The 22340-nt window shown below is 35.7% G+C and overlaps 1 protein-coding gene across 1 annotated transcript in view; it reads right to left on the bottom strand.

Annotated features, from left to right (window-relative positions):
* Window positions 1-1712: 1712 nt before the first annotated feature.
* The window catches only part of LOC114330523 (vacuolar protein sorting-associated protein 4), a 43617-nt gene continuing 22989 nt past the window's right edge, over window positions 1713-22340 (bottom strand). Inside the window, exons 4-7 of the mRNA XM_028279870.2 lie at window positions 13598-13865; window positions 9662-9875; window positions 5688-5916; window positions 1713-2385 (exon numbers count right to left, since the gene is read on the bottom strand). Of these exons, the coding sequence (XP_028135671.1) occupies window positions 2284-2385; window positions 5688-5916; window positions 9662-9875; window positions 13598-13865 (813 nt within the window). The 3' untranslated portion in view covers window positions 1713-2283. The remainder of the gene's footprint in view (window positions 2386-5687; window positions 5917-9661; window positions 9876-13597; window positions 13866-22340) is intronic.

The raw sequence follows: 22340 nt of genomic DNA, 5'->3' as shown, positions 1-22340 counted from the left end.
CGTTTATCCAACATCCTAGATATTTAAAATGGTTAACTTTTGTTATTGATTCATCATTGACAATTAGTTGCATAGGGCCGACGTCTTGTTTACTAACCACAAGTAACTTTGTCTTTGTTGCATTTATGTTAAGTCCGTTATTGGAGCATTCTCTAGTGACTCGATCTATAAGGAATTGAAGATCTTCGATATTTTCAGCCATGATCGCGGTGTCGTCTGCATATCTGATGTTGTTAATAGTTTCTCCCCCGATTCGAACTCCACATTGTCCTTCCAAGGCTTCATTAAAAATTATTTCTGAGTATACGTTAAACAAAGTTGGGGATAACACACAACCCTGTCTAACACCTCTGAATGCAAATGTTGTCTGTTTCTTTGCCGTCTACCAGAATAGAAGCGTCTTGATTCCAATATAGATGTTGTAAAAGTCTCAGATCTTTATCATCTATTCCAATCATTTCTAGATATTCAAGCAACCTATCATGTTGAACTCTATCAAACGCCTTCTCAAAATCTATAAAGCAGACGTAAATTGGTTTCTGTACTTCCCATGATCGTTGAAGTAATGTTAACATTGAGAACAAAGCTTCCCTTGTTCCCAATCCTTCTCTGAAACCGAATTGTTTGTTTCCCATTGTCTCTTCACATTTCTGCTTGATTCTATTAAGAATTATCTTAAGAATTATCTTAAGACTCTAACCATATCTGTGGCATCATGCCAGTCTCGTATATATGGTTATAAATGTTTGTTAGTTGTGAGACATTGTCGTCATCTAGAAGTTTGAGCCAGTCTGATGGTATTTGGTCAGGGCCTGGAGATTTCCCATTTTTGCTCTGTTTGATGGCTTTCTCTACTTCCGCTTTTAAAATACTAGGACCAGTATTCGTATATTTTGTGGTGTTAAGTGGTGGCCTCGTATCCAGGAAGAGCTCTTTTATATAGTTAGTCCATTCTTCTTTTTTTTTCATCCAAGTCGAGAATTAGTTTACCTTTGGAGTATCTCATAAAGTGAGGAGTTCTTTTTCTCTGAGTGTAGGTAATTTCTTTAAGCTTTTTATGTATATTAAACTCGTCATGTTTTCTTTGTAGTTCTTCCATTTCACGACATCTTTGTTCCATCCAGTCCTCTTTTGCTCGCTTAACCTCGTATCTTATTTGTCGATATATCTCTCTATACCGAATCTCGTCTTTGTTTTTCCAATTTCTTGTTTGTTGAATAAGGTCTAGTATTTTATCGGTCATCCAATCCTTTTTCTTTATTGGGTCTTTTTCTGGTTTCAAAACTTCGTTTGCTATGGTGACCATGGCGGAATTCATGAGATCTAGATTTTGGCCGATATTTTCTTGTTCAGATCTTTCTAACTGTTTTTTAATCTCACGATTTATCTTATTTCCGAACTCATCTGATATTACGGCATTTCTTAGGAGTCGAGTATTAGGTTTCTTCTGCGTTGTGGGGATCCCGTATAACGTTTATACCATACTGTCGGTGTGCGCATGCGCCCAGTAAAATAAAAATTTACCCTCGTGCCTAAAGAAGTATAACTTCAAAAATGTGCAAGTTCCCTATTGTATGGTAAGTCATTCCTTGATACATCTAAGGATGATATCGTCCTGATCATTTCTGTTTATTAGCCTTTATGACATCTTTTTCCTCCGATCGTTATAATATAAAAATGAAATCCTAGAATAAATATATATAAACACACTGTTTAACTTAAAAAAATAGTTATATTAAAAGAAAGTAATTTACAAACTTTTGTAAACAATGCCATACAGTGACCAATCCTAAGGTGGAAAACAATCTACATATTGTGACATTTTATTTCAGATTTTAATTACAACAGATAAATAAATGAATCAGATCGTTTATAGTAACAGAAATCGGATAAGACACTGAGTATGTCTTTGAAGCTTATAGATAACTTGCTTTAAGCCAATACAAGTATTTTAAACCAATCGGTGTTTTATTATTTTATATACAAAGAACAAGTGAATATTCTAAAAACATGTTTCATTAACTTCATTTATCATTAAGAATACAAATATATACTATCTTACTGTATAATAAGGCCGTAATATAAAAAAGAAAAATTCAATTTATTAAAAAAATAATATTAAAGCAACAGTATAACAACATTAATCTTTTGTTTTCTAATAACACTTAATGCAAAATGTTGAAAGTTTTGTGTGGTTTTTACGATCTATATATGCATTAAAAGAATACAAATATTATACAAGAATCTCTCTTTTAAATAGTAAATCTGGTGTATACCTAAATTTTATCCTTCTTGGCCGAAGTCTTCCATAAACTTTTTGAGTTTCGTGAGATCTTCGTCGTTGACGGTTGGTTTGGAGGTTGCGATTGATCTCAGCATGTCATTCTAATAAAAAAAATGTGAATAATGATTAAATCTTTAATAAGAGTTTTTAGAACATATGAAATTTACGTCAGTAAGCTAGAGATGTTGAAAAAGTATCTATTCGTTACAAAGTACTCGTTACTTACGAATACCGAAAGTAACGATTACTATCCTCCTCCTCTGTCCTTTATCCTTCGTAAGGATGTGGTGACGTTATGGTATTTGACGAATGGTTGCTATCCATTCTTCTCTCTCCTGGGCGCGGTGTGCTGCCTCAGACAGAGAGTAACCGGTGGCGCATTTTATTTGGTCTGACCATCGGAGTGGCGATCTTCCTCGAGTTCTTTTACCCTCTACCTTGCCTTCAACCACTAACCTCTCCATGCCTTCTCTTCGTCTGGTAATGTGTCCAAAGTACCTCAATATATTTTGGTTGATGATGGTGGTAAGCCTAGTGTTGATGTCGAGTTCTGATAATATTGAGATATTTGTGCGATGTGCTGTCCAGGGTATGCGCATCATTCTACGATATACCCACATTTCAAAGGCCATTATACGTCGTGAGTCGGACTTTTTTGGTCCAAGTTTCTGAAGCATAGGTAGCGATAGGAAAGATAAGCGTCCGTACCAGGCGCAGTTTCGTGTTCCTGGTTATGGCCGTATCTTTCCATATTTTAGTGAGTTTGACCGTTGCTGATCTGGCCATTGTAAGGCGTCGGCGTATTTCTTCTTCGCATCCACCATTGTTTGTGATAACAGAACCTAAGTAATTGAAACGGCTTACCACTTCAAACCCCGCTACGTTTCGTATTTCCGGCTGGTTATTTCTAATTCGATCGATTATCATTACCTTGGTCTTCTGTGCATTAATTTTAAGTCCATATTCACGACTAATAGTATCTAGTCTGTACATGATGTATTCAAGTTCATTTGTTGATGATGCTAGTACTAAAGTGTCGTCAGCATAGCGGAGATTGCTGATTTTTCGGCCTCCGACTGATATTCCTCCTAGCCATCCGTCGAATACAATGCGCACGATGTGTTCGCTATATATATTGAATAACGTGGGAGAGATAATACATCCTTGACGAACACCGGCTTTTAGTTTAAAATTATCGGAGTATGTGTTGTTGACTCTTACGTTTGCTGTGTTGTTGATATACAGTTGTTTCAGCAGGTATATTAGATGTTCGGGGGTACCCATGTCTCTCAGTATTCCCCACATTTTATGCCACTTTACATTATCGAACGCTTTCGAGTAGTCGACGAAGCACAAATATGTTTCTAGATTAAATTCTCTAGATTTTTCTATAATTTGTCTGAGATTAAGAATTTGTTCTCGTGTGCCTCTTCCAGGGACAAATCCACATTGATCTTGTGGGATCTGTGGTAAAAGTATTGATTTTAATCTCTCGTTAATTATAGTTAGAAGGACTTTACTTGCGTGGGAGATCAGGGCTATAGTGCGGTAGTTATTACAATCAGTTGGTGAGCCTTTCTTATAAATGGGTATGAAAGTAAGCTTACACCAATCATCTGATCATTTTCCTATGTTCCAGATTTCATTACACAGTTTGAACATCACTTCAACTCCTACGTCTCCCGATTACTATACAGAGAGGCAAATCGTTACTTTGATTACTCTGATTACTTCGTACCAATCGTATCAGAGCGAGTAACGACTATTGTATCTACTTTGATTACTCTGATTACTTCGTTACTTTCTACCAATCGTATCCCAGCAAGTAACGGACGGGAACGGTATTTTACGAGTGTTATCGAATATCGTTATCGGTATGAAGCGTTTTAAGGGTGTGAGAATGAGGAGAAGATAGGAGATGAAACAGAGGGAGGTATAATGGTATACGTAAAATATGTAATGTATGTCATTAACAAATATCGAATGCGAGAACCCTATATTTTTATCTAGATCTACGCGATTTTCCGATGTAGATTAGATAGTAGATAATTCACAAATTCACAGAATGAAAATAAAAATAAAACGTACCTACTGAGAAATACGATTCTCGATATGATTACCGGTACTCAAATACAAAAATAATCATAGTAATCAAAGTAACGAATACTGTAAATGATTACTTTATACAAAAGTAATGATTTGTAACGATTACTCGAAAGTAACTATAATCAACATCACTACAGTAAGCGACGACCAGGTAGGAGAAGACACTCGTGGCTCCAAAATCTGCAGAAGAGGTTTGGGCTCACATCGACCGAACTATTCAGAAGTGCCGAAAGCAAGATCAGAATTGCCATGTTAATAGCCAACGTTCGCAACGGACAGGGCAATTGAAGAAGAAAATGAAATTAAAAAATATTACAAGTTTTAAACGCGGTAATCATAGAGCTAGAGTGTTAGAAAGATATGTTAAACTCTTTCGCAAAGTTTTTTCTTTTCTGAGGTGCCGACCAAGAAAATTACATAAAAAGCTCAAACCAGAGTTGACAGAAACTTTTCTGGCTCTCTTTTTCCTAGCAAAACAGTTTGACCTTTCGATTGCAATGAACTTTTGAGAGTACAGTTTAAGCTGCACTTTTTTGGGTTCGAGGGTATAATAATGGAAGCAAAAAGTACCCATGCTTGCACAAGCCATATGTGCTTCATATGGGACAGTAAACGATCTAGACATCCAAAAGAGCCAACCGCAATATCGACTAAAGTGCCCTCTCCTCAATATAGGTTGGCTACTACAATTGCAAACTCCTCTCATGTCTTCAGGTGTTTAAAATTTCGCACCGTCCATTTTTCTTAGCCACGATATTCTGTTCCTTCCTCGTCCTTCCTTTCTCTCGATCTATCTTTTCATTATTATTTCCGTATATTGGTACTTATTATTTCTCAGTATGTGGCCTAGGTATTCTGTTTTCCAAACTTCCTCTGTGTTGAAAAGTTCTCGTCCCTTGTCTATTATCTGCAGTACTTCTTCATTTGAGCTTTGCGATATCCATGAAATCTTGAGGATCATCCGGTAGATCCACATTTCAAAGGACTCCAATTTATTTACGGTTGGTGTTTTGTGGGTCCACGTTTTAAATTCGATTCCAGCAATAAAATTGCTGGTAAATAACTTTTCCTTGTATATAAAATAAGCTTTAATTTATCAACGCTATTCCAGTTTACTTTGCTTTTAGAGAAGTGGTTAATACAATAATTGTGATTGGGTATAAATGGATCTTAAGTCATTATGAAAAGAATATTCCCAACCCTAATAATACAATAACCATAATAGCTAAAGATACAAAAATACGAAATAAATTATAATATTGATAAAAACAAAACAATTGAACAAGGATCAACTTACCACTGTAACAGGAGGCTCAGCTAATTTATCACTGGAGATATCCATCCAAGACATTTCCACAGCTCCCGGATCTCCGGGAGAACATGGAAGCAACAAATCATCTACGATGGTATTAGGATCAAGCGGCGACGGACCTCTGACCTTCTTGAAGTGAGTTGCAGTTTGGACTTTTCGGACGGGTTGCATAAGAGCGTCACGAACTACGATACTTATATCAGCTCCGGAATACCTGAAATATCACATTCCTTTAGCATATTCTTTTTCAGATGAAAAATCATAAATAAAATGTATACTTGCGAGCAATAAAATCGACTCAAAACTAAAATAGGTTATCAAAATTAATACTGAGTATTTTTTCCCTTGCGTTGGTATTACACTTACATGCGATCTCTTATGAACCTTATTAAGTTTCTGACTGATTCCTGAGGAATCGCTTCCAACTCTTGATCTAGTGCATTTTTTTTAGCTGGATTACTGACCCAAGCCCTGCGTTTGAGCTCATCCCATATGATTAGATTTAGAGAGGTGGCTTTCTGGCCTATTCCACTGCGACCTTTACAGATCTATTGTGGCCCTCTAGTCCTAGATAACGTTCTCTAGCCTGACCCTTTTTAAAAAGTCTAATAGCTTCGAGACTGAACCTTCCATGTAGCTATTTGCCGTTGGATTTTGTTCTCCTAATGCAAATAACCGCACATTTGCCAGATTGTCACAATGACATAAAATGTGCTCTGCTGTTTCTTCTTCGAGGTGACAGAATCTGCACAGGTCATCATCTGCCAATCTCATCAGCTTTAAGTGCCTATTCAGCTTACAGTGCCCTGTTAGCAGACCTACTATGGCTTTGACTGTTTTCCTGTCTTTGCTTATTAGGTCTGCCGTAAATTTTGGCGAATGTTCTGTAATGAACTGTTTCGCCTGTCTTTGACCTGGTGAATTCCTCCACCATTCCAAAGATTTGTGAGCTACCCACTTTCTTGTAGCCGTTCTTGTAACTGCCTTTGCAACGCCGCAGAAGGGTTCCGGTCCAACGAATGGCATTGATGAGCCTTGTTTGGCCATTTCATCTGCTTTTTCATTGCCCTTATGACCCTCGTGCCCCGGTACCCAGGCCACCGTAACCTTGCTACGATATCCTAGTTTATTTAGGGCACTCACACAATCCCATACTAGCTTAGATTTGACCTCTACAGAATTGAGTGCCTTAAGCGCTGCCTGACTATCTGTGAAGATGGCAACTGAACGGAACGTTCTTTGCTGCCTTTCTATTTCTTCCACGCAGTGATGGATTGCCGTTATTTCCGCCTAGAAAACTGTGACATCCTTTGATAGACTAACCGGGAACTGAATTCCTTGATTTGTCCCTACTATGCCAGCTCCCACACCTCATCCCATAGGTACTCAATGGGATTCATATCAGGACTCAGTAGAGGCCAGTCCATTGTTGTTATATTGGTGTTGGCCAGGAACTCTTTCGTAATCCGCACTGTGACATCGAGCGTTGTCATGCATTAGCATGAAGTCGCCGCCTATGTAACCGGCTTAGGGAACAACGTGTTCTTGGAGAATATCCGTAATATAACAATTCGTTGTCAAACATCCTCCGCGACCGCACCGGACACGAACACAAGCTCTGTTTTTCCTTCTAAATATATACCACCCCAAAACATACACGAACTACCTCCATAGCTCACTGTTTCGACACTGCAGCACTGGACCAATCATTTTCCAGACCACCGATAGACTCGTCGTCTTATGTCATTGCTATACAAATACATTCGACTCTCATCAGAGAATAAAACTCTCCTCAATTGGCCTAGGTCCCAATTGACGTGTTCTTGGGAAAACTTGGAGTTTGGTCGAGTTCTCGGGCAAACTTCAAGTCGAGCCTGTTCCTGACGTGTGTTCAACTTCAGCCCTGAGTGAGCTCGTCTGAGAGACAAAGTGACAGCCTTAGGTCTTCTCCCAATAATTCACTGACTAACGGTGACACCTCGTACATTCCTAGAGGATTATTGAAGCTCAACTCCTGTCGCGTGCCGATTTCGCAAGCCATTCGGACAATGAATGGATCATCCGTGTCTGTCGTTACACGTCGCCCACGCAGACCTGGTCATCGATTGTAGCAACCGGTCTCCTGGTATCTACATAGGTAAGCCCTTCAGACTGCAGACTGCGTTCAGTAATATCAAAATGTATACAGGGTGTCCAAGAAAAATTATTTTGGATTAAATTAATTGACACAAAAAGAAGAATGTATGTAATTTATTTAACTCAGAACACATTCTACTGCTGACAGAAAGCAGAAAAAAATGTTTTTTGATAAATAGACATTGCTTTTTGCTTAATTTTAATGTTCAAGCTTCCATTCATCTGCCTCTTGGTAGGTTGAATATTGAATTTAAGCAACAAACAGTGTTTATTTATCAAATAAACATTGTTTTCTGTTTTTTATCAGAAGTAGAATGTATTCTGAGTTAAATAAATTACATACATTCTTCTTTTTGTGTCAATTAATTTAATTTATAATAATTTTTCTTGGACACCCTGTATAAATTTTTATGTCAATGTTGATATTACTGAATAGAGAATTGAATAACCTTTCAAATGAGCTAGCACACGACCCCTATTCCCTATTTAAAAATAAGGGGTGGGGGAAGTGGAAGGGAGGGAGTTGACAAATGACAGATGTTTGTACCGTAAAAATGTGTCCCCCTTAGATAAAAAATTGACCTGTTTTTTTATTTTCTTAAAATCCAATAAATACTGCCAAATATCGGGGTGGCTCCTTTTATTTGGCCCACTCTGTATAATGGACCGTGATAGTCGTGACGTCAAATCAATGTTGGCTACTCTGAAAAGTTTCCAAACAAAGCAAAAATTTACACGTGGTGTTTGTTTTGGTTTTTATAATTGGAATATATATTGCTTGTAAGATGTTTAATTTTTACAAAGTGGTAATGTGTTGGGTACCCGTGATTGTAATCAATGCTCATAGTATATTTCCCACCATATTTCCATATAGGACTGGTTAAGAACCTGAATAAACGCAGTAAGTACTACGTAGTGTGTAAATCCTTGATTTTGTGAAGGACATTTATAAAATTAAAAGCAATATGATTGATGTGACTAACAAGCATTGTGTCTTTAGAAAAAAATGTGCAGATGATTGTTAAAACAAAATAAAATTAAAAATGATTACACAAATCACGTGTATAAACAATTCACATACGTCAAACTTTTGCTTTGTTTGGAAACTTTTTTGACGTCACACTATCACGGTCCATTAGGAAAACCCTTTAGAAGAATTATTAGAAAAAGGTGAATTTAAAGTCAAATACTGATTTTCAATAGCTACAGATGTTAATATAGAATATAAAAAAATAATATAAAATATAAAAACATCAGGTAGCACCGTCTTAGAACAAAGTCCAACAAAAATTAACTCTAAAACTTATGCAGAATCTCTTACGGTCAAATTCTCTACATTTTTCTTCTTTTTCGCAAAATTCTTTCCATTTTTCTTCTTTTTCGCAACAGTTCCCAACATAAATTTGTTGTAACTAGTTAGTCTGAGATTAGTCCATGTTTATTAATGCCATTCTCGGACTAACTAGTCCGAGACTAATTTCGGACTAACCAATTTTTATTAATAAGACAGGTAGTGTCATGAAGCTACTTCCGTGACGTCGTGTCGTGGCGTCACTTCCGTGATGCTCGCCTTAGCATTTTACTATAGAAAAAAAATAATACAATGCCAGTATAAAAGCCTCGCTTTAAAATAATAAATAGTAAAATTACTTTAATCCATACTAATAATTACCATACATAAATCAGTAGATCTTGGAGGTCTGAATAGGAATTATTGGTCATTAAAAGAGTCTCACATCTCTAAGATATTTTAAAGAAAAAAAATACTTATTGTTTTGATTATACAACAGATCTTAAACTTGTGGATATAAAAAATGACATACCCTTCGGTTTTAGATGCCAACTCTTTAATATCTTCATCTGTTAGCTCTGTATGAGTATTTCCTAAATGCAATTTAAACATAACGGCTCTGGCAGGTTCTTCTGGTAGAGGTATGTAAATTCTCTTCTCAAATCTTCTTCGAATAGCAGAATCCAATACCCACGGAATATTCGTAGCACCGAGGACAAGGATACCTTCAGTATCGTGGCCCACACCTAAAAATCGAGAACTTTGTAAAAATATGATGATTCTAATAATATATTCTTTTTATCTATTATCTATCTAAACACCCACACAGCGGATATCGCCACTACCAATACTATAAACGTTTTTTGAGCTTCCTTTGTTAAACCGGTCCAATGTTTTTCGACACCAATTGACGCGAACCGCTTTTTGCTCTTATGTGGGCAAATGGGGGATCCAACGGAAAACCAACTTCGTAACACCCAGTTCTTCATGTAGGATCTTTTGAATTGAGGTCTTTGCAATGCCCAAATATGCCTCTAGGACCTGACCTGGATACCTGGACCGTTGAAATTTGCAATACCAACGGGAAATAGTTGACAGATGTGATGCTTCATTCCCAAACACAGAAACCATTTTAGCGAGACATTGTTGTTGGGATAATCCTCTCCGAAAATTCTAAAAGATTGCTCGAAAATGTTCTCGGTTAAGATCCATTTTTCGACCGACTTGCTAATTTCAAAAATTCACTGTATCTACACGACTTGTTGTATCGCAATGATGAAACTCTGGATTTATTTCAACAAAAGATTGAGTTTACATTTGTGTCGGAAGGTTTTATTGGTGGCAGCCTCTAAGCGCCTATATGCAAAACTAAAAAGACAAACCTCGTATAATGTATAATTAATTTGTTTCATACTTTAAGTAGATACTGTAGTTGTTCTGAAGCTATTTCCTTGTGGCATTTTTGCAATCACCTATTCTAAATGGGAAATAAGCCACAATTTAACTAAAAAATGATTTTATTAACGTTTCAACGCCCAAATCAGTGCCGGATTAAGGGGGGGGCTATGAGAGTATTAGTCCCCGGCGGTAAATTTTGAGAGGCGGTACGTCGCTCCCATCACGTTTTAATTCTATATGTGGATATTTCAAATTTATGGGGTTAATTTTCTGAAATAGCATGGTCAATTAATATCCGTGTCCGGCTCCAACACGCCATGTCGTCAGTCGTGTTAGCGCAGTTTTCGAGACTAGTCTCAAATTTTACTTATTTATTAGTGAAGTGTTTTCGTGACGTTTCTAAAAAATGAGCGGAAAGGAAGGAGGGGCATTTTGGAATCGACAAAAGTTAGAAAAACAACAAAAAGTAAAAAACCCCAAGATTCAGCTTTTTTTTACCAAATCCAGGCAAGATAGTATACCAACGAGCACTTCTTTTCAAGACGATCCAATTGCAACAGTTTCAGATGTTTTAGAAGGTAGGTTTATTTGACTGTTTTAGTTACTATTTTAATAAAATAAAATTTGCAGCAAGATCTTCATCACGTCGAGATAATTCATCCACAGCAAATTCAGACCCACTTTGTGATATCTAGTTACATCCCGAAAAGAGTTCTCCTGAACGTCAAATTCTAGTCGAAAGTGAAGTTAATCGAGTTGATTTACAAGATCCAAAATTCTGTCCAAGAAATTGTGTAGATGAAGTGCTGAAATAATTCAAAACACAGGATCTTAATTCTTTAGACTTTAACAACTACCTTGGATTACTAGAGTTGTTGGCGGAATATGATCCTCTTTTAAAAGAACATATTATTGAAAAATATGCTTCAAAAGGCTGTGGTTCAGTATCTTATTTATCAAAAACGATTTGTTTTGAATTTTTGCAAGTGCTTTCGGACCACATATTAGAAGAAATTGTAAAACAAATTCATTTTGGCAAATATTATTCAATCAGTGTTGACTCTACGCCTGATATAACACGTATACATCAACTGACATTCATTATTAGGTATGGCTCGGACACCGGAACACCTGTCGAGAGGTTCATACAGTTTTTAGACAACACTGGCTACAAAGCCGAATATATGGAAGCCAGCATTGTAAAAATTTTGTCCAACCTGAATAGAATTTAATGAATAGAATTTATGTAATCAAATATACAAAATTTCTTTTGTTTTTGACAAGTCAAAAGAGTACGTACATTACAAAATTTTGACAAAATTTAAAAGATAAATATTACAAATTATAATGAAGAGATATACAAACAGGTACTAACAAATTTAACCAATTTAACACACTATGTAAAAACGTAAAGACATGAAATAAACATAAAAACATAAAATATCGTCATAATCGGCAAAAAAACCCTGACCAAACTAGTACTATTATATATAAGCGGTACCTAAGTACTCTGTCTTTGTGTAAAAACAATATAAATATCGATGACTGCAGGGGACAATCGTATGAAAATGCGAATAACATGTCTGGCGTTTATAGCGGTCTCCAAGCTCGAATAAAATCTAGGAATAGTTTGGCAAAATACGTACCATGTGCAGCCCATTCCCTAAATTGGATTGTGCAACTTGCAGCAGAATGCACTATGGAAAGTACTTCTTTTTTTTTAGTTGCTGAAGAAATTTATATTTTTTTCTCAGCTTCAACTTACAGATGGAAACGACTCACTGATCTATTGAAAAAGTGTGGCCATACAACATTTGTTCCAAAAAGAGTTAATGTGACTCGATGGTCAGGACGATTTAATGCATTAAAAGCTCTTAATTTATGCTATCAAGATATAAAGCAAGCACTTTTAGAGTTATCCTCTAACGATGACGAGAAGATGCCATTTCGCTGTCAAGCAAACAATTTATACGAAAAGATGGCTACGTTTATGTTCGTCTTTGTATAGCTCATTACAACATTTTTACGAGTCTCTTCGTGATAAATGTAATTTATTTGAACAAAAGGGGCACCTCTTATCACAACAAACGGAATACAGCAAAGAAATTGGAAGTCGCAAAAGAAAATTACAGTTTGACGAAGCAGATATAGAAGAGATCCTTACACCGCAAAATAAGATTAGAACCCAAGTGCTGTATAAAACAACTGATTATTTGGCAAATAATCTGAAATCTAGAAGAAAAGCTTATGAAGATCTTGCCATCACTTTCTCATTTTTATTTTCTCTACCTTTTTCAGAGGATAACGTGATTTCAGACAAAGCGTCGGTATTAGTGAATATTTATTCGAATGATTTGGATACATCTCTAGCAAGTGAGTGTATTCAATTAAAACATTTTATAATGTCACTACTAGGTCAAGTTGAGTATAAAAATACAACAACTCACAGTGCTACTTTTGTGTTGGAGCTTTTGCATAAAAATAATATAATTGCAACCTTCCCAAACGTAGAAATAGCACTAAGATTCTTCTTATCGTTGATGGTTACTAACGCAACTGGTGAAAGATCATTTTCCACTTTAAAGCGAGTCAAAAATTATTTGAGAAATACGATGACGGAAGAAACTTTAAATTCGTTCGCTGTTTTAAATATATATAATGATCTGCTTACTTACAAAATTAGATTTTAATAAAATCAACGACCTGTTTGTAAGTAGGAAGTCTAGGAAAATTTGTTTGTAAATATTGTTAATTTACTTTATAAGTTGTGAGTTTGTGTCTTTGTGGCTTTTTTGTATATTTGTAATGAATCACCTAATAATATTAAAATAGTTTTAATGAATTGTTAACCTAAGATGCATCTATTACTACTGGAGAGTGGCGGTATAGTATAACTTAGCCCCCGGCGGTCCATGAACTAAATCCGGCACTGGCCCAAATACAAAATATTTTGTATTTTGACAATGACATCCGATTTGGGCGTCGAAACGTTAATAAAATCATTTTTTTTAGTTAAATTGTGGCTTATTTCCTATTTAGAATAGTTGATAGATACTGTAGAATACATTACCTTGCATCTGAACCAAAAACTCGGTTTTGATTCTCCTGGCTGACTCTGATTCGTTGTCGGAACGGGATGAGCATAAAGAATCGATTTCATCAATGAATATAATACTAGGTTTGTGGGCTCTAGCCAATTCGAAAAGATTCTTGACTAATTTTTCTGACTCTCCCAACCATTTGGAAACGAGATCGGACGACGAAACAGAAAAAAATGTTGAATTGTTTGCTTCTGTAGCTACAGCCTTGGCTAAGTACGATTTACCAGTACCGGGAGGCTAAAAAAATACATATCGTAAGAAATATAATTTTTGAATTAATATTTTATTAAACATAATAAACAGACGAAATGAGAAGTCCCATATCCGAAAATCTAAAGACCTATACCAGAGAACAATAACCACAGAGAAACGACACGCCTTTGATCTTTGGTGGCTAAGCCGCCAACGACACTTGAAGCAACCAGACCGACCATCGAAGTAATAGTCAGTGGGCATATCACACAATATAAATTCGTAAATAAAATTAAGCACTTATGTTGACTTTCAATAAATTAATAGAATATTGCACCGAGAAAAAAGTTGCGTACAGGGCCGGCTTTTCTTGGCATTCTTTATAATAATGGAATTATTTTTGATTTACAAAAGGTTGCAAATATATCGCACAATGCAAAGTATGTAATGATGAAAATCATATTGATTGGAACCATAAATAAAAATACCTTTTTGTTTATCCTGATTTTGGCATTGAAAGACCAATAATAAAATATACCTATTTATTACGGTAGGTGTGGCTTTCACTGATTGTTTTTGGCTTGGGCTGATACAAGATATAATTTGTTCGTCGAGGTATTTCCTAATAAATTATATTTTTTAATATAGGTTATCGAAAGATAACACAGCCATTGTAACGGCTACAGAAATGTCACAAACTCTGAAAGTTCCAATTCTCTTTGGGTGACAAATGTTCGTTATCGATAACAAGAAACTTTATGTTGAAATCGAATGTCAATATTGTTCTTGTCTTGGAAACCTATCAAAAGTACAATTTTCCTTTAAAGTCGAATATCGGAGCAAACGAATAAATACCCAAGAAGTACTGTAAGAGTATATTTCTATAAATATAAATATGTAACAATCTAAAAAATAATCAAAAAAGTATTATATGAATCGTTACAATTACACCGATTTGTAACATTACATACACTATAGTGTATAGTATATAGTGTATAGTATCATTGTAAATCCAGGATGTCCACCGGTATAAAATGGCGGATTACATATTTTTTCACAACTACTTCAACATGGGTATCAAATGAAAGGGTTTGACTATTAATAAAGAGTTCATTATAGAAAATCCAAAATGGCCGCCAAAAAATGGTGGGTTACATATTATTTAATTTCATAACTACTTCAATATGGGTATCAAATGAAAGGGCTTGACTACTAATAAAGAGTTCATTATAGAAAATCCAAAATGGCCGTCAAAAAATGGTGGGTTAGATATTTAATTTCACAACTACCTCAATATGGATATCAAATGAAAGGGCTTGATAAGTAGAAAAGAGTTCATTATAGAAAATCCAAAATAGCTGCCAACAGAATAGTGGATTACATATTTTCGTTGGCATACCCCCATCTACTGTTTTTTTTATTTTTATTGACTTCTAAAAGGCATTTGATCGTAGTAAATATTTTATATTGATCGAGGTTTTAAGAATCATTGGCAAGATTTTCCCAATTATCGCCCCAATTATGTCTCCAACAATTTTTAGTTTGAATAGTATTTTGATTTTGTTTGCGTCGTGTAAATCAGAAATTGTCGTGTATAGAACTCTTTATATATTTTTATTTCGTAAAAATAGGATATCTTGGAATGCGATGACACCCGGACAACATCTGTTTTGACCTGGTTGGCCCTTCGGAGACTTGCGTCTGTTATGAAAAATACATGCACTGACACCAAATTTATTATTTTTATTTTGAAATAGGTATCCTTTGGTTGGCAGAGCGAAGTTTAGTTTTTTTATGCATTACGTAGGGGTAATGTATACAAGGAAATGAATCACTTTCTTCATGATTTATTATCAATAATATTTAATCAAGTCAAATTAAGACTATTAGATACCTAATACCTAACTAATATGTAAAAATTACAAAGCAATAACAATTACCTGTTATTATTCTTAGGAAATCTAAATAAACTTATTTCTCTTCCTGTCGCAGAGGAACATCCGTGAACCACACACGAGTAACCAGACATTTTAACTATTATATTATATAAATGCTCAAACTTGTTAAGTCAAGTATTTACCATACACGCCTACGGACTATCGTAAAACAACCAGAGTGGCAGAATTAGCTGGAATTAGCATGTGTTGGGAACACTTAAAGCAACCAGGTTCGCGCATGAGTCTTCAAAAACGGTACACGTTTTGAGTACGGTCGTGTCATTTCTCTGTGGTTATTGTTCTCTGCCTACACCGTGGATCCAACCTTAATATCTACCGTCTACAATTTACAAGACAAGCAGACGACGAATAAAGAAGACGAAAGGGACTCTACAATATGCAGTCACATCCCGTCTATTCGTCTAGGTAAAAATTCCAACGAAAGTTGGTTCTGTGTTTCATTTTCATGTTTCATTTCAGTTCAGAGATGATCAATCGGCGTCCAAAAAGCGAATTATTTTCATAACTCTGCTTAAATAGACAGTTTGGTTTCATTTCGATTCAGAGCAGATCATATAGCCCCTCTGATGAGCTCTGGAGAGACTGAAACGTAAGTTTCATCTCTGAACCGAAATGAAACATAAGCTGTCTTTCACTTTCATGATAAACATAATTATTTGTATAAAACGCTACAAAGCAATCAGAAAAAAATATGTCTAAAGTAACTGTACCTACAATGAATTTTAGACGGAGAGGCAGCGCCGAAAAATCTCTCTGAATTTACTAAAGCTAGTTTTTTTACAGTTGATTACCGTGATTGTGTAGAGAAACATACTGCGGTCGGTCAAGCGAAACGTAGAACAGGTGGCACTGACAGCTTGTCAAAGTTGCTTACCTGCGGAGGTAATTAAATCCATTTACTAATGCTGAAAGTCAGTACACACAATCTAAATTGAATATAAATTATAGTTATTATAGTCGGTCAGCTGTATGACGGGACAGAGCCGGTCGGTCGGCCCCAATACAGGGTTATTCACTATATTTTGACCCCCTTGTAAACTGCTTTATTTACAGAATTAGAAAAAAATGTAAAATACAAAAATTATTCGATTTGTTAATTACGATTTTTAGACATATATATCGTACTAATGACGTCATCCATCTGGGCGTGATGACATAATCGACTATTTTTTTAAATGAGAATAGGGGTCGTGTGCTAGCTCATTTGAAAGGCTATTCAATTCTCTATGCAGTAATATAAACATTAGCATTAGATCATTATTTATACAGAGCGCCAAAAAAAAATTTTGAAATATTAATTAAACAATAAATTTAATTAAAAAAAATTTGTTTGAACACCCTGTATAAACAATCATGTTAATGTTTATATTACTGAATGGGGAATTGAATAACCTTTCAAACGAGCTAGCACACGACCCCTATTCTCATTTAAAAAAATAGTCGATTATGTCATGACGCCCAGATGGATGACGTCATTAGTACGATACATAATATGTCAAAAAATCATAATTAAAAAATCGAATAACTTTTGTATTTTACATTTTTTCTAATTCTGTAAATAAAGCAGTTTACAAGGGGGTCAAAATATAGTGAATAACCCTGTACATTCATTGGGGCCTACCGACCGGCTCTGTCCCGTCATACAGCTGACCGACTATAATAACTATTATTTATATTCAATTTAGAATGTGTGTACTGATTTTCAGCCTTAGTAAATGGATTTAATTACCTCCGCAGGTAAGCAACTTTGACAAGCTGTCAGTACCACCTGTTATACGTTTCGCGTGACCGACCGCAGTATGTTTCTCTACACAATTACAGTAATCAACTGTGAAATAACTAGCTTTAGTAAATTCAGAGAAATTTTTCAGCGCTGCCTCTTGGACTATTTGGTTGTATCAAATGATGTAAGATACAATTAGTTGGTGAATGGATTGTGATACCTAGGCATAATCAAAGAAAAATATACACAAACTTTTAAACAATATCTGATAATATAATCATGTTACTAGAATCTTTCTTATATCCGTTTCATATATGCACAGTTATAATACAGTTGTGTTAAATACGGAAATTCTTCAGCCTCTGTTTCTATCCATTTCTCCCTGCAGAATAAATTGCAAGGGTCCATATCTCTGGTTTTTTTTTCATAACGTATCCCAAATATTCTGTTTTTATCATTGTTATTCATTCTAGCTCTTGTTCATCCTTGTAAGCACGTGTCATCATCATCATCATCACTGATTCGACAACCCTTTTTGGTTCTTGACCTGTTCCAGGATTCTTCTTTTCTTCTTCTTTGATCCATATACCACATATTCTCAATTAAATAAAATTTATAGAAAAAGTTTAGTATTAAAAAAACAATAATTATCATTAAATATCGGTGAAAAAACTGTAAGCTATTTACTATTCCTAGAGTGTAAATGACAACCTGTAACTTTCGCTCCCATTTTCAGAGTTATTACGTTTTTTCAAGTTTTTTTTTTGTAATATAAACAATTCTAAAATACTCTCAACAAAACCACAGTGCATAGATTCTAAAGGTGATGGTGGGGGATGGCGTCTATGCGTAGGATTACAGTTGGTGTATGAGAGAGAAAGTATTCGAAATAATGCAAATGTTATATTATTTGTTATTTCATTATTTCGAATACTTTCTCTCTCATACACTGACTATAATACTGCGCAACCGTCCCCCACCGGCACCTTTAGAATCTGTGCACTGTACATAGTATTTACTATTGGATACTTTTAATAGGGAGTTTTTGTGCACACAAATACGTAAACGTAACGCATCTTTTTGACATATACGCTTGCGCATGAATGGTTGAACTCCCGTAGCTCGATACGTATTACCTAAAGTAACGCTCTGATACGTACGTGAGAACGCATCCCTATCGAGATGAAAGTCACCGAATGCACACGAGGATCTTGCCCGATTACCTACCAAAAATGAACATTTCATCAGCGTACTACCCGTTTATAAACATTTTAAGGTTATATTGGTTATTGGTTTAGTCTATTTGAGTTAAATTATTCTGTGTTTGTAATTGGAAATTGGAACTTCATAATATATTTAAAATTTTATTGTTTTTAAGTTGTCTATTAATAAAGCAAAACAAACAAATCTTGTATTAATTTAAGAAATACAGTGATCACCACAATTAATAACTAGATAAACAAATGACCTAATTTCAGTAAAATTTTGAAATAAATATGACCAAACTATTTACATTATACTGGAATTCTGATGTAATTTACAACTAAAAGTAGGTATAAACAAAAATAAAAAAATTTTAACCTAAGGAAAAATAATATTTTTATATTTAAATAGAAGCAATTAAAACAATACAATTTCATCATTCATTTATCTTTTTTTACATTTGTATATTTATTGTATATTGTGTGAACATTGTTTTATTTTTTTAATGTCAACGGAATTTAAAAATGACTTTACGATTTGCTTTACGTTACGTTAAGGCAGTTACAAAAACTACCTATTTTAACGTTCATCCTCTACGACACGTTAGTTTCTTTACGTATACGGAGATGCGTTACGTTACGTAGTAACAAAAACTCCCTATTAACAAAATACCAACAACGCAATTCACCACTCAATTCTCGCTCTGGTTATTATTAGTATACTCACAGACAAAAATATTGCATTTATCTTCATTCATTATTTTTTTGTTTATTTTTAATATTTGAAATATAATATACTTTTTTATGCCTAAATGTGTTATGCTGGAATGTTTTACGTATATTATGATTTATTAGAGATAAAAGAATGCTTAGACATACAGTGGTATGAATAAAAACGGAGTATAAACTCTAAGTATGTTCTCATGAGTATGAGCATAAAGTATAAGTTTATACATACTCCATTTCGTATGAATAAAAATATATTGATGTGATGAGTTTTTACTCACCATCCGTAAGAGTAAATACTACCACGTGAAGTATGTACTCCAAAATTTGGAATACAAACTACATTCTCGTTTTTATTTATACGAGTTAATGTCTTTATGGCCGAAGAAGCAATCATGTCACAAACTAACAAACATTGCATAGTATGCAAAGTGTGCTTTGGCGACTTACAACGATTCTTGTTTTGGTTCTTGGTATTGAAATGTCAGTTTTTATTTTTGTATACAGAAGATCTGGGGAAGGTTTCGCAGAATCTAGTCTACATAATGTTAGCTTTGGTGGCGGTTCCATTATGCTACAGGGTGGCATTATTTGGGAGGGTCGTAGTCGTACGGAGCTTATTGAGAGGAATATTCGAATGAATGCAGAGTGGAACATAGCAACATCCTCGATGAGCACCTTTTTTTCTTATGTCTTTTGTTCTTATGTCTTATGTCGGCTTTATTGGATATGATAACTTTGTGCTAATGCATGATAATGCCTGTGCACATGTTGCAGGAACTTCCTAGTCGGTGGATACAGTATCTTGAGGATGTTGGGATTGAGACTCTATACTAGCCACCAATGAGTATTGATGCAAATTCTATAAAACATGTAATGGACATCGTAAAACGACGTATACGAGCAAGAAATCCAGCCCCATACTTGATTGACTTAAGAATTGCTACACGGAAGGAATGGAATTGACTTTCGTAAGGAACCATCCAAGATCTTCTGCAAACCATGCCTAGAAGGGTGCAGCCTATCACTAGAGCTAAAGGAGGAAACCAAGTACTAAATGTTTTTATTATTATCTAGATTTAGCCATACGGCTCACACTCCCTCTAAGGGGAAAATTGACTCATCCCAGATACCTACGGTATCAAAAGGATTGAGCTCTGGTGGGACTCTTTCCGTGTTATCGAGCCCTAGGTGAGTTGGTATGCAGGTGTATCTCCCAGAAATTTTCGTACACATCTGGCCGTTGCGAGTAGTACAGCTTTCTGCATGGTCTTGTAAAGATGTTCATTTAGACCCAGCCTTTTTATGCTTTCGAGGAGGTTCTTCGGAATGACTCCAGTAGTAGATATAACAATAGGTATCGTCTGGGTACTTTGCATTCTCCATTGCCTTCGTATTTGAATTTCTAGATCTCTGTACTTGGCGATCTTTTCAGTGAATTTACTACGTAGATTATTGTTGTTAGGTATCGCCACATCAATTAGTGTTGTTTGTCTTGTTAATTTATTAACTAGTACGAGATCTGGTCTATTATGTGCCACTGTTTGATCTGTGAGCACAGTGCGGTCCCAGTATAGCTTGTAGTTGCCATCCTCAAGCATACTCTCAGGGACGTATTGATAATACGGGAGATGGTCCGTTTGGAGAAGTCCCAGCTTGATAGCTATCTCTTGATGAAGGATTTTTCCCACTGCGTCATGCCGTTCCTTGTATTCAGTTGCAGCAAATGCCTGGCAGCCCCCTGTAAGATGTTGGATGGTTTCTTGGGCTTGACATCCATATCGGCATCTGTCGTTTTGAACCTGAGGGTCTTTGATGATATATTTCAGGTAGTTTCTGGTTGGTATAACCTGATCCTGAATGGCCAGTAATGAACCCTCCGTTTCAGGGAACATCTTTCCTGATGTCAACCAGTAGTTCGAAGCTATATTGTCGACATAATCTTGGCTGACCTCATTGGGATGTCGCCCGTGCAAAGGTTTACCCATCCAGGCGCGCACTTTTTCGTCCTTAGTAAGGTGGTTTATGCGCAGTTCTGCTTCCCTCAGTTTGATCGGTGTTGTGTCATCTACTGCGCAGATAGCGCGATGTAGAGTAGATGTCTCAGCCTGCATCTGAAAATAAGTTCTTAAATTAGCAATTTGTTTATCTAATTGCTCACCTATATCCATAAGTCCTCTTCCTCCTAAATACCGGGGTAATGTCGTTCGTTCTACTGCACTTTTAGGGTGGTGTTTTTGTGCCTTTGTGAGGTGTGTTCGTACTTTTCGCTGAAGATTTTCTATATCCGTTTTTGTCCACTTAACAATACCAAATGAATAGCTAAGCGCGGAACAAGCGTAGGTGTTTAGTGCCTTAAACAAATTTTTACTGTTAAGCTGTGAACGAAGCAGCTGTTTTACCCTTCTTATAAACTCAGTAGTTATCTCAGTTTTCATTTGCTTATGGTCAATTTTCCGCGCCTGCTTTACTCCAAGATATTTGTACATATCGTTGTCGCCCATGGCCTCGATGTTCTGGCCATTTTGCATATCGAATCCACCGGGCTGTACCTTTCCTCTGACTATATTCAAAACACGGCACTTGTCTAGACCGAACTGCATACTAATATCATTAGAAAATGTTTCTACAGTTTTTAGCATCTCTTCTAGGTGTTCTCGAGTGGAAGCCAATAATTTCAAATCATCCATATACAACAGATGATTGAGCTTCGCTACCACAGTATTATTGCTTTTAATGCTAAAACCTGAGTCAGTGGAGTTTAATAGCTGGGAAAGGGGGTTCAAAGCTAAACAGAACCACAATGGACTCAACGAGTCTCCTTGAAATAGGCCCCGGTTGATTGCGATATTTTCGGTTTCGATATTGTTTTCACCAGGTATTTGGAGGTGAATTTTAGTCTTCCAATCTC

The sequence above is a fragment of the Diabrotica virgifera genome, chromosome 3, assembly GCF_917563875.1.
Source record: "Diabrotica virgifera virgifera chromosome 3, PGI_DIABVI_V3a".
Lineage (NCBI taxonomy): Eukaryota > Metazoa > Arthropoda > Insecta > Coleoptera > Chrysomelidae > Diabrotica > Diabrotica virgifera.
Note: the sequence above shows the minus strand (reverse complement) of the source record. Positions and strands in the feature narration are given on the sequence as shown.